At 38.8% G+C, this 15,941-nt stretch overlaps 1 protein-coding gene across 2 annotated transcripts in view; it reads right to left on the bottom strand.

The window, feature by feature from the left end:
• The window catches only part of TBC1D4 (TBC1 domain family member 4), a 187,712-nt gene that overhangs the window by 43,586 nt on the left and 128,185 nt on the right, over positions 1 to 15,941 (bottom strand). For both annotated transcript variants that reach the window (XM_084876473.1, XM_084876474.1), the window contains exons 6-8: positions 12,530 to 12,621; positions 12,148 to 12,258; positions 7,889 to 8,008 (exon numbers count right to left, since the gene is read on the bottom strand). In XM_084876473.1, coding sequence (XP_084732599.1) covers positions 7,889 to 8,008; positions 12,148 to 12,258; positions 12,530 to 12,621 — 323 coding nt within the window. The remainder of the gene's footprint in view (positions 1 to 7,888; positions 8,009 to 12,147; positions 12,259 to 12,529; positions 12,622 to 15,941) is intronic.

Below are 15,941 nucleotides of genomic sequence, written 5' to 3'. Positions count from 1 at the left end.
GAGTATGGGAGTTTATTCTTGTATTATTACTTATTGATCATTGTATTACTTGCCATACAAACAACTGTAAACCTACTTTTGCTCCACCCTGCATTTCCCTCACTTCAGATAGGAAGAAACTGAAGCCAACTTTTAAAGGAAAGAGGATAGAAGGGCCGGCTGGGCACCACATCCTACAGAAGGTCTTAAGAGACACCACAGACTGAGGCATTCTATGTAACTCTAAACCCACAAAAAAGCTCTAAAAAGAAGAACTAGAAATACAAACCATGTGACAAACTCTGCAAAATAAAAAAACTCATGATGTTTGTACAGCAGTTTACAGTTTTAATGTTTTGTGGCCATACTTTCCTGGGTTTAATTTTTGGAGGGAAAAGTGTTAAATTATATTTTAATTTTTAATCAAATTAATATCTGCCAAATTGTGCTACCAAGCTCAAAATGAAAAGCGACAGTCATCACCCCGCCCCCTCTCTCACACACTAAATCCCATTCTCCAAAAGCAAATACTTGAAAGTGCATTCAAATACTTGCTTCTGGTATTCAGCTTATATTACTATTCCTAATCTTTCTGCTTTAGGCACTATTTATTCACTTCCTACTTCAGAAGATGAGATTTGAGTATTCTTACTTCATTACCCAATCCTACACACACATTCTCTTTCCCTCTTCTCTCAATAGCTATATCACAGGTTTCAGTTAAAACAATAACTTGTGATTAGATTATTATGACTTTGTAAATATTTGATTATTACAACAACTTATAACTTGTGCAATCTGTTTTTCAAAGAGTTGGCGATCACTAATGTATTACAAAAAATCACCAACAGATCTCAGTATAGTCAAACAACCCATAATCTATCAATTACATTTTTTTCCTTTTCATTTGAGCTACCCATTATGAAGGCCTCTGTCTCCTGCCCCAATCTGGACTGGCTGCAATGTAGGCTTGCTAAACAATCTGCCCAGTATTTTCCTTCACTATTAACCTAGAAATATCTTTTAATGCTACCCTCTGTTGGAATTTCTGTTTCCTTGATCCCAGGTCTTCTTCTTTCTCCATTTACTTCTGCATTTTGATGGAGCACATATTCCAAGTGCTTTCTGACAAAAGGGAGACTGGGAAATATTCTATTTTTTTTAACTTACACATCTGTAATGTCATTATTCTATGCTTATATTTCACTAACAGTTGGGCTGAATATATAACTTTTGGTTACAAACGATCCTTCAAAATGCGAGCCTTGCTCAAGTGTCTTCTGGCACGGAAGTCTGATGCCATTGTGATTGAGCCTTTGTATGGCCTGCTCTCTCTCTCTCTGGAACTTATTCCAAGTTTACCCTTGGGCATTCTGAGATTTCACAACCCTGAACCTTGGCATGGCTTTATTCAGTCGTTCTATTGTACATATTCTGAGCCCATTTAACCTGGAAACATGTCCATTAGCTCTGGGAAATTTCTGAAATGATTTCTTTGAAAATGTCTGCATGCACTTTCCCTTTCTGGAACTCCTACCATTTGGCTATTGGATCTGCTGACTAATCTTTTGATTTTTTACCCTTTTCTCCTATTTTCCATCTTGTTACCATTTTGCTTTACTTTCTTGAAGATTTTTTTTTTAACTCTAGCTTCCTAGACTTTTATTGACTTTTTCTTTTGATGTCTATTATCAGAAAATTTTAAGAGTTCTTTCTTGTTCTCAATTGACTTTTATACTTATGGTATCCTATCTTGTTTCATAGAAGCAATATTTATTCTTATCTATGTATATTACTTTTGTAGTTTTATATTACTGGTGGCTCTCTAAATAACAATTATAGAAGCAATAAAATTAAGAGATGCATGCTTATCGTGTGCTATGTACTATATTAAGCATTTACACTGCATTATCTCATTTATTCCTCCCAAAAATTATGCAAGGGAGGTGTCGTTTTTTAGCTCAACTTTACAGATAAAGAGACGGAAGCTCTGATATGATTATGTTGCCAAAGCTTACACCACTACTTAAAGGACAAAGCATCGATTTGAACCCAGGAAGCACAATTTAAAAGTGAAGCTCCTGAGCTCTTATTCAACACCCCTTCCTGAAGGTAGAACTTTGTGAAAAGTAGAATTACAAACAAAACTAACTAGCCTTCATTGATTAAGTGTAATCATGCAAATGCCTAGAATCTGATCAAGGTTGTTTCAGTTCTTCAGCTCTATAACATGTCATACTTCCAATAATAAGCTGTATTTTCGGATGATAAATAACTGGATAACTGTGTGTGGCCAAGAGGTAAATATTATAAAGACCAGGTCACTTTCTGCAATTTTTTTAGCTGCTGCTTGCATGCCAACCTGCCTGGTTATTTTAAACAGGTTATTTGGTCACAATAGTAAAAGTAGTAAGATGGGTATTGAACCATTTGCCTTATTATAATAGCAACTTAAATCACACATTTTACTCACAGTGGTATTTTATCCATGTATTGCGTATGCATATGTATGTGTGTATACAAAAAAAAAAAAAAAAAACCACTTACTGAGGTGTTGGGGGTTCATCCCTCTTGTAGCATGTATCAGTACTTCATCTCTTTTTAGCTATATTTTATTGTATGGCTTTTCCAGCTTTTTAACGTTGAAACTTAGATTAATAAATTTGTACCTTTCTTCTTTCTAACATGAATATTTAGCACTATAAACTTTCAGGTAAGCACTAATTATTTCCATCAGACTTACTAAGGGTTTCTTTATTCTTCTTCTAATTGAATACATTGCTTCCCTTCTATTATCAGTATTATTTTTTTTTAATGTTCTTTAATATTCCAAGAAAAAGATAACAGGATGAAGAACATGACAGCTGATAAATATGTCCATCAGGTTTAATTATAATACTCCCTGAAGAATTGAAAGATACTTTTTTTTCAAGCAAGCACTTCACCCAATCAGTACATTTCTATCATGTTCTTGACCAAATGCCTGAGATCAGAGTTTTTAATCTTGGCATTACTGGCATTTGGTTTAGACCTGATAATTCTTTGTTGTTTTGTTGTTGTTTTTAATTACTCCTCACCTAAGTATATTTTTTCCATTGCTTTTTACAGAGAGTAGAAGGTGAAACATCAACACATCTATTGGTTGCCTCCATGCCCCAACTGAGACAAGGATAGGAAACTGCAACCAGGTTTAAAAAAATAAAAAGAAAACTTTCTTGCTGTTTTAATATTTGCACATTTTCAACAAGTAAGGACAATGGATATTACTCTGAAGAAAGCATGAAATGAGGACTGTTTTCCAATGACTCACACTTTAATTTATAGTCCTTTAAAAAAATATGTATATTAATAAATACATTCAGAAATGCTCTCTTTTGGTAAACTTCAACTTGAGAAAAAAGCAACAAACAATCAGAATACAAGACTGTCTTTTCACCTCTGAACAGACAGCTGTTTCAGTTTTACTGTATTGTGATTTGGTAATACATGTGTCAAGCCTTCTCCCTTGGACCCACTTTTTGAATGTCAGTGATCTGAGCTTCTCAGCTTTTTAAAAATGTACCCTATTTCATAAACAATTACAGTCAGTTAAATAAAATATTTTCACATTTAAAAATGACAGTGATTATGAGTCGAACTTTATGACTGAAGTGTCAATTTTCTATTTTTTACTCAAAAAGAGAAAAAAAACAAATTTTAGAAGTACACAAAACCCCTCTCTATGTAACCTCTGATACAACCTGGGTAGCTGCCAACCTTCTCAGTAAGTCCATCCTGCTGCACATGGTGCAAGCAAGGCCTTGTTTGGTCACGTAATTTATGACACTTGGCAGCATCTGTGACATACAGTATCCACCTTGACCAAAATAGACTGGCTGTGCTCTTGTTTAAAGTGTCATTACCGTCCTTCAAAGCTACGTAAGTGGCACTTCGAAGACAGTGGTGCAGGTATTGTGCAGAATGCCAAAGTACTAGCTGGGTTAAGAGAGAAACTCTACATATCCTTGTGTCATTTGGTAAATAGCAAGGTTTCAGAACTCCCACTGTTTGGACCACTTCATATCTATAATGTGATACTTTCCTAATGTACTGACAGTTCATCCTCACGGTAATGGGAGGTAAGCTGATAATAGTATGCCTGTTCCGAAAATGGGGAAACTGTAGCTTAGAGAAGGTGAGTAATTTATCCAAAAATCATAAATATAAAATCTGCTAGGGTTAGGTCTTGAATTTACGTCCCCTGACCATCTATCTAAATGGACTTTCTATTAAAATTCTCACCAACACACCATGGGAGACAGAGGAAAGAGGGGAGGGAGGTGGGGAGGGAGGGAGAGAAGGAAGAAAAGGAGGGGAGAGGGAGGGAAGGAAGGAAGGAAAGCAAGGGAAAGGGAGGGAGAGAAGGAAGGAAGGAGGGAGGGAGGGAAGGAGGGAGGGAGAATAAAGAACATAAATAATTAATACATTTTGGAGAAAATAAGTTAGTAAAATTTTATGAAAATTTAACACACTTCTGAGTAATCTCTTAGATAATCTTTTTCTAGATTCTGTGTCAGGTGATAAAAATAATAGCACTGAAAGCTGCATGCTTGCTATGGGGCTTTTGATAGACTTAGAAGAATCTCAACCATTAAGAAAAATTCTTGTCAAAGTATTTTGATTTCTAGCAAAATAAAAAAAATAAGAGCACTATATGTCGGATGTTACAATGTCCTAATGCTATTGTACTTTCTTGACCTTGACACTCTTGGCTACTGATTATCTTGTGGATTATACTATACTGAAGGCCCAGTGCATGGAATTCGTGCATGGGGAGGGGGGTGTCCCTCAGCCCAGCCTACACCCTCTTCAATCTGGGACCCCTTGAGGGATATGTGACTACCGTTTAGGCCTGATCCCAGTAAGATCAGGCCTAAATGGGCAGTCAGACATCCTTCTCACAATCCAGGATGGCTGGCTCCCAACTGCTCGCCTGCCTGCCTTCCTGATTGCCCCTAACCGCTTCTGCCTGCCAGCCTGATCACCCCCTAACCACTCCCCTGCCAGCCTGATCAATGCCTAACAGCTCCCCTGCCAGCCTGTTTGCCCCTAACAGCCCTCCCTTGTAGGCCTAGTCCCCTCCAACTGCTCTACCCTGCAAGCCTAAGTCCCGCCCAACTGCCCTTCCCTGCAGGGTTGATCGCCTCCAACTTCCCTCCTCTGCCAGCTTGGTCACCCCTAACTGTCCTCCCCTGCATGCCTGGTCCCTCCCAATTGCCCTCCCCTGCTGGCCATCTTGTGGTGGCCATCTTGTGTCCACATGGGGACAGCCATCTTTGACCACATGGGGCAACCATCTTGTATGTTGGGGTGATGGTCAATTTACATATTATTCTTTTATTAGATAGCATAGAGGCCTGGTGCAGAGGTGGAGGCTGGCTGGTTTGCCCTGAAGGGTGTCCTGAATCAGGGTGGGGGTTCCCTTGGAGCATGGGGTGGCCTAGGCCTGTGGCTTGTGGTGGTTTGCAGGCCAGCAATGCCCCCCAGCAACCTAAGCAGAGGTCCTGGTATCTGGGATTTATTTATCTTCTACAATTAAAACTTTTTAGCCTTGAGTGGAGGCCTGGGCCTGCCAGGGAGTGGAAAGCTAGGCTGCTCCATTGCCAGGGAAACCCAAGCCTCCTTCTCTCTCCTTGGCCACAGCCATCTTGGTTGGGTTAATTTGCATTCTTATTGGCTGGTGGGCGTGGCTTGTGGATGTAGAGGAATGGTGGTTAATTTGCATATTACTCTTTTATTAGATCGGGTAATAAAAGCCTAATATGCTAAGTGTCTGATTGTTTGTTCAATTGTTTGACCAGTCCCTTTGATATGCACTGAACACCAGGGGGCAGATGCTTAGACCAGTAGGTTAGCTTGCTGGGACTGGGCAAGTGGGCCAGGCATGCCCTAGAGCCCTCCTGCAGCCCCTCCCCAGCCAGCCAAGTTTCCATGGTCATTCCCTGGCCCTGACTGTACACCAGTGGGGTCCCTTGGCCTGGCCTGTGCCTTCTCCAAATCTAGGACCTCTTGGGGGATGTCAGACAGCAGGTTTTGGCCCAATCCCTGCAGGCCAGGCAAACGGACCCCATTGGTACACAAATCCGTGCACTGGGCCTCTAGTAGAGAATAACTTGAGTTTGTTGACATTTCTTCATGATCAGGTTCAGGTTCTGCCCCTTTAGCAGAAATACCATCGAAGTATTCTTTGTATCACATGTCCCACTGCTAATGATGTTCAACTTCATCACTCCATTTTAAACTTACTATTTTCCTCTTTGTAAACAGAATTAATTAAATCCTATACAAACTCTTAATGTATTCATTTCTTTTTCATGTCAGAATAGACTCATATTTCTATGTTATGCAACAGATTCATCTGTTGCCATCATTCATTTTGATGCTTATATTGTCTCAGGTGTCACCAGTGAACCTTCATGATTTCTATGTCTTTATGACATAGCAGGGTCTTTCTTTGAGCACTTCCTTACTAGCTAGATTACCAACATACTCTGGCCTTATCTTGTACTTTCCCTACATTCCTGGAACTATCCATTTCTCCCAGGATCATGGTTATCTCTTGTAGAATGATATATAGAAACCCAAGTCTGGGTATTAGTTGTCACTCAGCAAGACTTAATTCATTATCTGATATTATTTGTAGAAAAGCTAGTCCCACTCCTATCAGTGGAAGGGCCAGAGACCATATGTACACATTTTCACACACATGTCAATACCTGTATTATATGTATAATATGTAAAATTCTGTTCCTCAAAAATATAGATAGATGATTCATAGATAGGTAGGTAGGTAGATAGATAGATAGATATCATAGATAGATAGATAGATAGATAGATAGATAGATAGATAACCAAGATTCTACTCTGTTACTTCTGAGTTGAATGCAACAACACAGGATTCATTATAATTTCCTCCCTTTGCATATTTATAATTCCTTTCTCCCAACATCCCACTATCTTAATACATTATATCTTTGGTCAGTCCCCTCTGTGAAGTTGGTCTCCACAATTGTCACCTCACAGACACTCATCCCATTCTACTCAGGTTCCAACACCCATGCTCTGACTGCCACCCCAAGGCATTGTCATCATCCCCACCCTGCACAGGCTCTAACTCCTAGTTTCGGGAATCAGGAGTGTTTTCTCCCCTCCATTCTGGCTCTGACACCCTGCACTTGGCCTCATTGACTCAGGCTGCAACTTCCTAAGCTGACACCCTCCTCATCACACTCTGGTTCCCACGTGCTGCCTTGGGCCACCCCACATACAGCACCCACTAGGCACTGTCTCCCTGCATGGAGCTACTGCGGTTCCCCTGTCCTCAGCCCCAGACACCTGCCTTGCTTGACCTCACTAACAGCATTAGGACTGAATTGTTCAGGAAGAAGAAAATGAAGGGGAATAGGAATCACTTTGCTTATTTTTAAATAGACGATGTTCTCCCTTCCAAATTTACTAAAAAGAAAACATAAATTTCTGTTCACTTATATCAATATTTTCAGCATTTCCTATCAGCTCCTAAAATGAGCAGAAGAAGGATTTCTTTATAACTTTATGTGGCAAGTGATTAAAAAGATCCTTTAGTATTGGGTGTTAATATTCTACTTTCTCTTTTCTATACATATATATCTTCACTAATAAATCTCCATTACTAAAATTCAGATACTATAATAACCAGAATAAACCTATATCTGAGAATGAAATTTAGTCCAAGAGATTATTTTTTAAAAGGTGTTAACAAAATTACAATTATTGTGGTAGTTTTTGTTGTTGTCTTTAAAAAAAACAAAAACTTTTCTGTGAGTCAGTTGAGAATGAAGCAAAGCAGTTAAAGAACACAGATATTAAAAGGATCTTAGTGGACTCTTACCCTTGAAAAGATATTCTCCAGGGAGCTAGTTAAAGACCTCTTAGCTTTATTTTTCAGAACGTCAAGTTTGAACCTTCCACTGCTTGTAGCATTTTCCGGGATTGTACTATTTGAAAAAGTCTATAGAAAGAAAAACAGATAAATTTTAGTTGAGAATACTCAAGGTTAATAGAGGCTTTAGAGACACCATTAAAAAGCACAAGAATTCTTCTGCAGCTTTATCAAGAAGTAATAATTTAGGTTCCACACTGTGAACAGACAGATTATAAGGAAAGGGCTTTACTTTTTAATACCGTAAGTAATAAAAAGACAGAAATAAAATATTTCCTTTATGCCTTTTCTTTCTGCTAATGTATTCTATCTGCATTTAACAAAAAATACACTGGAAATGTTTTCATTGTTGTTATTTTGATGATCAGCTATAGCCATCCCTTTTGAAGTTGCATATTTGTATCCAAATTGCCAAGGAAAGTACAGGAAATATGTCTGAAAAACAATACATTTTCTGGGAAGCTGGATTCCTCTGTGGCCTCTAATATAATTCCATTGTCTTTTTTGCTGTGGTTGTTATTAATTCTCACCTGAGGGTATTTTTTTCCATTGATTTCTTAGAGAGAGTGGAAGGGAAGAAGGTGGGGAAAGAGAAACAGAAAGGGAAGAAATATTAGCAGGAACTACAATTTGTTAAAAAATCTTCTCTTTATAGTGTCCTCCATCACACAAAAAACAATGCACATACTAGCAACTACTCACCCACTGTTTTTGACCTTCTGGTCAACATCACTATCACCACCAATAACTGATATAAGCAAACGCATTAGTAGATTTTAATCTACAGACTCATAGATAGAGAGCAGGCAGACAGCTCTCAGTGGCGGGGAGGGAGGGTGTTGGGGAGGATTAAGCAAAAAAGAAAGAAGAGAGACAGACCTCACTGACATGGACAACAGGGTGGTGATTGCAGGGGTGGGAGTGGGTGGAGATGGAAGAGGGCTAGAGGAGATAAATGGCTATGGGAAGCATAGCTAAATAAACAACATCTCAACACCTTCTGGGGGGAAAAAGATTTTAGTCTTTATGTCTCTTGACCTTCCTATTATATCACTGGCCATTGCCGATTGTATTTCAGCTCTTCTCCTACCTTGGTCACCTACCATAATAAACCTTTCTAAGCCCTTTTATAAGCCATTATTCCCTTTCAGTCTTGTTCACTGGCTCAAAGTTAATCCACTCGTTGCCTGAAATGTGGGTGTTCCTCAGCACATCCCCCTCTGACTTCAATCTCTGGCAAAGCTCATTTTCTCCATATTTACATGTCCAACTCAAATGCCTCCATTTTTTAAAATTAATCCATTTTTCTAATTAAATCCCAAGCACATTTCTTAAAGTCTTACTTCTCATTTCCATCCCATACCCCACTCTCATCTTCCTTCTGTATTTTCTATCTCTGTTTTATCCAGTCTCCCCCCAACCCCCAAATCTGAAACTCTGAAGTCTCTCCCTTCCTTCACATATCTATCCAGTCAGACACTAAATCCTGATGATCATGCCTCCCATAACCCTGGACTCAGTTCCTCTCCAGTGTTCTAGTTTGGCCTATCACCAAACAAAATTTTCAAGACAGAACCATTCAATCTATTTGTGTACCCATGCTATCTCTGCCTGAGTATACTTATATTGTTATACTAGTCACTCCTTATATCCATATTTTAATTTATTTGAGTACATGTTGGTTTCTCCTCCTAAATAGTTAGATGGCAGAAAAGAGCCGTCATTATTCATCACCACTGCCTAGTAACAGTATGCACATTATAAAAGTTCGTGCAAAAATTAAATGAATCACTTATCACATATTCCATTGTAAAATTCTCTGAACTTGAGACTATTCCTAATGCTGCCAACACTCTCACCCACCAACCTGCTCCACAAATTGACTGTTACTCTGATAATAAAATTTTCTATTTCAAGTACAAATCTGGTCTTCTCACACCCTTAGTTGAAATCCTTCAATGACCAAGGCATAGCACTGAAACCTTTTCATCATCTCACCATTGCCTGTCCTTCCAGCCTATTTCTTCATCAACCTCCGAGCTCCCCCTAAAAAACCAGTGTGTGCTTCCAGGGCCTGCATGGACCACGTGTTCACTCCTGGTCACAGAGTTACTACACAACTTTGTGCTCAATGCCCCTTTCTTCAAACATACTTCCTCAACTTCTCTGATTAGCAAACTTTATCTCCCTTAAAATCCAGCTTCCCCTCACCCCACAAAAAAATATTCCTCTTGAATTCTTTCATTCTTCCCTCTACCCTACTCTCTACTCCAGCTCCAAAGCAAAGACATAGCTACTTTTGTGCTCACTGCACATCCTTTTAAAAGCTACTTTGGCCCTGGCTGGTTTGGCTCAGTGGATAGAGTGTCGGCCTGTGAACTCAAGGGTCCCAGGTTTGATTCCAGTTGGGGGCATGTACCTTGGTTGTGGGCACATACCCAGTGGGGAGTGTGCAGGAGGCAGCTGATTGGTGTTTCTCTCTCATCGATGTTTCTGACTCTCTATCCCTCTCCCTTCTTCTCTGTAAAAAATCAATTTTATATATACATATACATATATATACATATATATACATATATATACATATATATATATATATATATATATATATATATATTAAGCTACTTTGTTGCCTCTATTATGGATTTCCATCTAACTGTTTGTAAGCCTTCTGGAATACCTGAGCCCTTCTCTGGAGAAAGCATCATTATTCTTCAAAGTTTTGTTCACATTATCACACAGGTTGGCTCATAGATGGTTCTCTGGAAGAGCCTATTCAATGAATAAGTTAAGGAATCACTAATAAAATGATATGTGATTTGTATCACATTGATCAGACTGTCAAACCTCAGAAGGAAGGTAGGGAAGGGAAGGGTGGGGGTAAAGGGGAGAGATCAACCCAAGGACTTATATGCATGCATATAAGCATAACCAATGGACAGAGACACCAGGAGGGCAAAGGTGTGTGGGGGGGGGGGGGACACATATGTAATACCTTAATCAATAAAGGAAAAAAGTAGTATGTGCTTGTTCTGAATAAAGTGAAATAAAGATGTAACCTGAATTAGTGTTATTAAGAAGTAAATGTGTCATCAGCTCTTTATATGCTGTTGATGGTGGTCTTGCTTTATTTATATGGAACTGAAAACACATTCTAAACCATATGCACAAAAAGAGCATTCATTAGTTTGCAGCCAGAATAGCTGTCTCCATGATATTACTGCTTCTTTGGTGCTTGCTACTTAATAATCAAGACCTTGTGGACTGACAAGAAACTTGCCTCTCCCATAAAGAATTTAAATTAAGGGTCTTGTCCACAATAGAAGTTATCACCAGAAATAACTTATGACTGCCTGGCTGGTGTGGCTCAGTGGTTGAGTGTAAGCCTGTGTACCAGGACTCCCGGCCAAGGCACAAACCTGGGTTGCAGGCTCAATCCCCAGTTGGGGGGGCGTGCAAGAGGCAGCTGATGAATGATTCTCTCTCATCGGTGATTTTTCTATCTCTCTCTCTCCTTTCTCTGAAATCCATAAAATTATTTTTAAAAGAAATAATTTATGACCTATCTATAGGGCAGGGCAAACTTCTAATTACTGAACATCTGCTCTTTTTATCATCCTACAATGACTTTCCTCCCCTCAGAAGCCAAAGGCACCCTTACCTCAGAATGTCACATAGTCCTCATTTCCCTTTCTGTTTCTGAAATGCAACCTCTCTTGTATATGGGATCCCTGACTCTCAAGCATGTAGGGTTCCCGTACACAAGTGTGTAATTAAATTAGGTTATTTTCTCGTATTCATTTGCTACTTGATTATTAGAGCAGGAAAAAAAAAAAAAAAAAAGCCTAGAAGGGTGGAGGAAAGTTTCTTCCCCAACATGTTCCCATAAATTTAAAATAAAATAATAGATTAATGTAACCTAAAATTCCTGTTCAGCCTAAACCGTGAAATGTTATTAAATTACTTTATACCCTAAAGAAAACACCCCACAAATGTTTTCACATTGTAAAACCATTATTATTTATTTATCTCAATGTGCCAATGCCCACTTGAATTTCCTAAGAAACTCCTAAAATCCTGACAAATAAATCTGATAGGAGTGGAGCCCTAAAGGTAGAACACAAAGGAAGGAAACCCCTTTCCCACTTTCTGTGGTAATCTGACTGCACAGAGAAACAAAACAAGGTCAAGGAAGAACCTCTCCTCACCGATGGGCCTTCTCCGATGTGAACGTGTGTCTTCTGCTTGGATTCACACAGCTGCCTCAGGTGCAAAATCACAAGTTCATTTTCCTCCTGGTCACTGACTGGCTTCATTTTCTGTTGAACAGACAAACCAAGAGCACACTGTGACAACACGGCTTCTCTCGTTTAATTTTATTCCCACTCGGTTTTATCCATCTGGCATACAAACCTAAATAAAGCTCAGCATTTCGCTGCTCTTAGAAGCACAAGTACTAGTGGCATTCTAGTTACTACCCAATGGTACAATGTTTAACTTCAGATACGGAAATAAGAAAATGAACTTAGAAAAACAGGATCCAATTCTCATTCCTTATATCTTATTTGTGAGGATTTTAAGTAAGGTTACCTGGACTCGTTCAAAGATGTCAGCTTGCTCATTATCTGTCAGGGATGAGAGATGCCTCTGAATGACCAGTTTGGCTCTTGGGGGGTAGAGACCTAAGGAAAATGATGGGGATAAGTATTAAGCATGCATAAGTATTATTTTAAGCATGCATAAGTATTATATTATAAGCATGCATAAGTATTATTTCTGCAGCTGCAGAAATCAGAATGTATATCATGTATCACAGCTTATCCCTTTGTCAACAGGCTCCGAGGTTACATCTTCTCAAGGAGATACAACAAACCTTGGAGCACTACAGTGAAATCAAGAGGGCATAATTGAGCCCTAGTCAGTTGGGTTCAGTGGATAGAGTGTCAGCCTCTCAGGGAAGCTTACATTTCAGATTCCCTTTTAAGTTTTAGGAAGGGCCTAGCTAATTCTGGATTCATAATTTGTACGCTTTTTCTTTAGAAAGGTCTTTAAAATTATAAACACTTTGGGTGCCACCAAACTAAGGCCCAGCCCTGTGCACATATATAGAGAGTCCTTCCCACCTGCTATAGCACCCTGTCCTGTTAGAGTGACCTTCTGGCAGACTATTTGTGGGAAGGTTTAAAAACTTCTTTTCTATAATAGAGAATATATTTTAAAATTCACTACAATGTAGTTTTTAAAAAGAGAAATACAAAGGCACTTCTTTACTCTTAAGTGTTTACCTTTGTCTACACAGACACCTGACTTATTTTTATAGAGTGAGCTTTGAAAATTAAAAACTCACAGAGGAAAATATTACTCATCTTTATTCTATTAACATTTGGGGCATAGTCACTGCCAGTAAATATATATATATATATATATATGCTTTATATTTATTAACCCAAGTAATATTAAGTCCTACAATTTAAAAATATCAGAACATTATAAGTTGAGCTAAATTTGCCTTTCATAGAATCAGTGGCAAAGGCATGAAAGAAAAGAGATTTGAGTAGATTCAACTGTTTTCCCTAAAATATTTGGGATCAAAAGTACAATAGTACTTTTATAGTGGAACATTCCTGAGACCACCCTGACCAGGTGATGAGGTTAATCTGACCAGTGATAAAACCTGTGAACATCATAATATGATGCACTGAAAAGGATGCCAGCACCACTCTGTTGTGCTCTGCTCAGGGAGGAGGAACCTCAGTCCAAATGTGAGAAGACATCAACAGGCCAAACTGAGGGGCATTTAGCAAAATAACAGCAATACTCATTGCGGATGCCAACATCATAAAAGACAAAGCAAGACTGAGGGAGAATGGTAGGCCAGGTGTCCAGGGTGAAATAACAATTGTATACAATGTAGGATCCTGATTGAAATCCTGGAACAACAAGAAAGGACGTGAGTGAAAAAAAATGGTGACGATCAAATAAAGTGTTTGGTTTGGATAATACTATTGTATTAATGTTAATATCCTGTTCTGATCACTGCACTGGGCTATTGAAGATGTTAACAGTGGGAGAGGTGGGAGAACGGGGGTGGAATATTTGGAAACCCCCTGCAACTTCTTTGTAAGTCTAAAAATAGACCAATTTTTTGTACATGGCCAGCGTAGCTCAGTGGTTGGGCGTCAAACCTATGAATCAGGAGCACATGTCTAGATTGCAGGCTTGATCCCCATAAAGGGGGGTACAGGATGCAGCCAATGGGTGATTCTCTCTCATGATTGATGTTTCTCTCTCTCCATCGCCCTTCCTCTCTCTGAAATCAATAAAAATATATTTTTAAAATATATTGATAAAAGGGTGATCTGTACAGTTATTGTTTGCTCATAAGGATTAAATGTGGTAATTAAAGATATAAACATTTTAAATAAGTAAATACTAATATTTTTTCATGTTAACAAAATACAAGGTATCATTTTATGTTTTTTTCCCAGAGATAGCATCAATGTGTAGGTGTTATTCCGCAAATTATTTTTTTCACTCAATAATATAATTTTAAGATGTATCCACATTGATAAACAGTTAAAATTCATTCCCATTCATTGCTCACACACTTCATGAACACACTTCAATTACATTATTGATGCACATATGGGTTCTTTCCAATTTCGGTTATTTACAAATAATACAACCTAAAAAATAAAAATGTCCCCTTCTGAACCTATATGAGAGTTTCTTTTATTACAACATAGAACTCCTGATTAACAGGGTCTATGCAGTTTTAAGTTAGTGAGTCTCTATTAATTGCCTCCCAAAATGTCTATACTACTTTGCATTCCCATCAATATCACATAAATGTACCAATATCCATACAATTTCACCAACAGTTAATCTGATGAGTAACTTATTGTTTTAATTTTCATGTCTCTGACCAGTAGTAAGATTGAACATCTTCTCATTTTTATTATTGGGCCTTTTAATTTCCTTTTCAGAGGGGTGTTTTTTAATATGATTTGCATCATTTCCTACTGGTGGCTTTATCTTTTTCTTATCTATATAGATATAATAGAGAAATATGCTAATTAATGGGAACGCCATAACGGGTTAACCGGACAGTAGGAGGTTGCATGTGCAGCATAGGGGATGAGGTGGCAGGGGCCTCCAAGCGCCTACACTGGGGGAAGGTCTGATCAGCAATGGCCTCGGCTGCTTCAAGGGAGGCCTGGACAGACCGGCAGCGCCATGGCTGCTGTGGGGTCTGGGGAGCAAGGCAGGGCGGGGCCAGTGACTCGAGAGTGGGCAGGGTGGGCAGGGTGGGTGGTGCCATGCAATTTGGAATCACACACTGGGCTCCTAGTAGGTAATAAGAGTTCTTCCAAATTCTGAATATCAGCCTGCTACTTCCTCATTTGTCACTTAGCATTTAACTTCTAAGTAAACAGTTGTTGTTAGGTAAAAATTTTAAATTTTTATAAACTCAAATCTGTCAATGTCTTCTTTTAATAGTTTTCCATTTTTATGTCTTAAAGGGTGCTTTGTTTAAGAACATACATAACAATGGTCTTATTTTATTTTAATGATTTTAATATTTTGTTTGTTTACACACCAAGGACTTTAATCCATCTACCGTGAAATTCAGTAAGATAAGGAGGAGGAATCTTCCTCTCTTTGATCCAACACCCACCATATCTTGAGTAATTCAGCCTTTCCTCCACAGATTTATAATATTCCCTTTACCATCCATCAAAAGAAGTCCATGTCTGGAAAAGTTAAATATATGTTTGAAAGTAACGTTGTAATCTATAAAATTACTATTACAGCCGGGACCAGTTTGGCTCAGTGGATAGAGCGTCGGCCTGCGGACTGAAAGGTCCCGGGTTTGATTCCGGTCAAGGGCATGTACCTTGGTTGCGGGCGCATCCCCAGTAGGGGGTGTGCAAGAGGCAGCTGATCGATGATTCTCTCTCATCGGTGTTTCTAACTCTCTATCCCTCTCTCTTCCTCTCTG

The sequence above is a fragment of the Pipistrellus hanaki genome, assembly GCF_964339955.1.
Source record: "Pipistrellus hanaki genome assembly, chromosome: 3".
NCBI lineage: Eukaryota > Metazoa > Chordata > Mammalia > Chiroptera > Vespertilionidae > Pipistrellus > Pipistrellus hanaki.
Note: the sequence above shows the minus strand (reverse complement) of the source record. Positions and strands in the feature narration are given on the sequence as shown.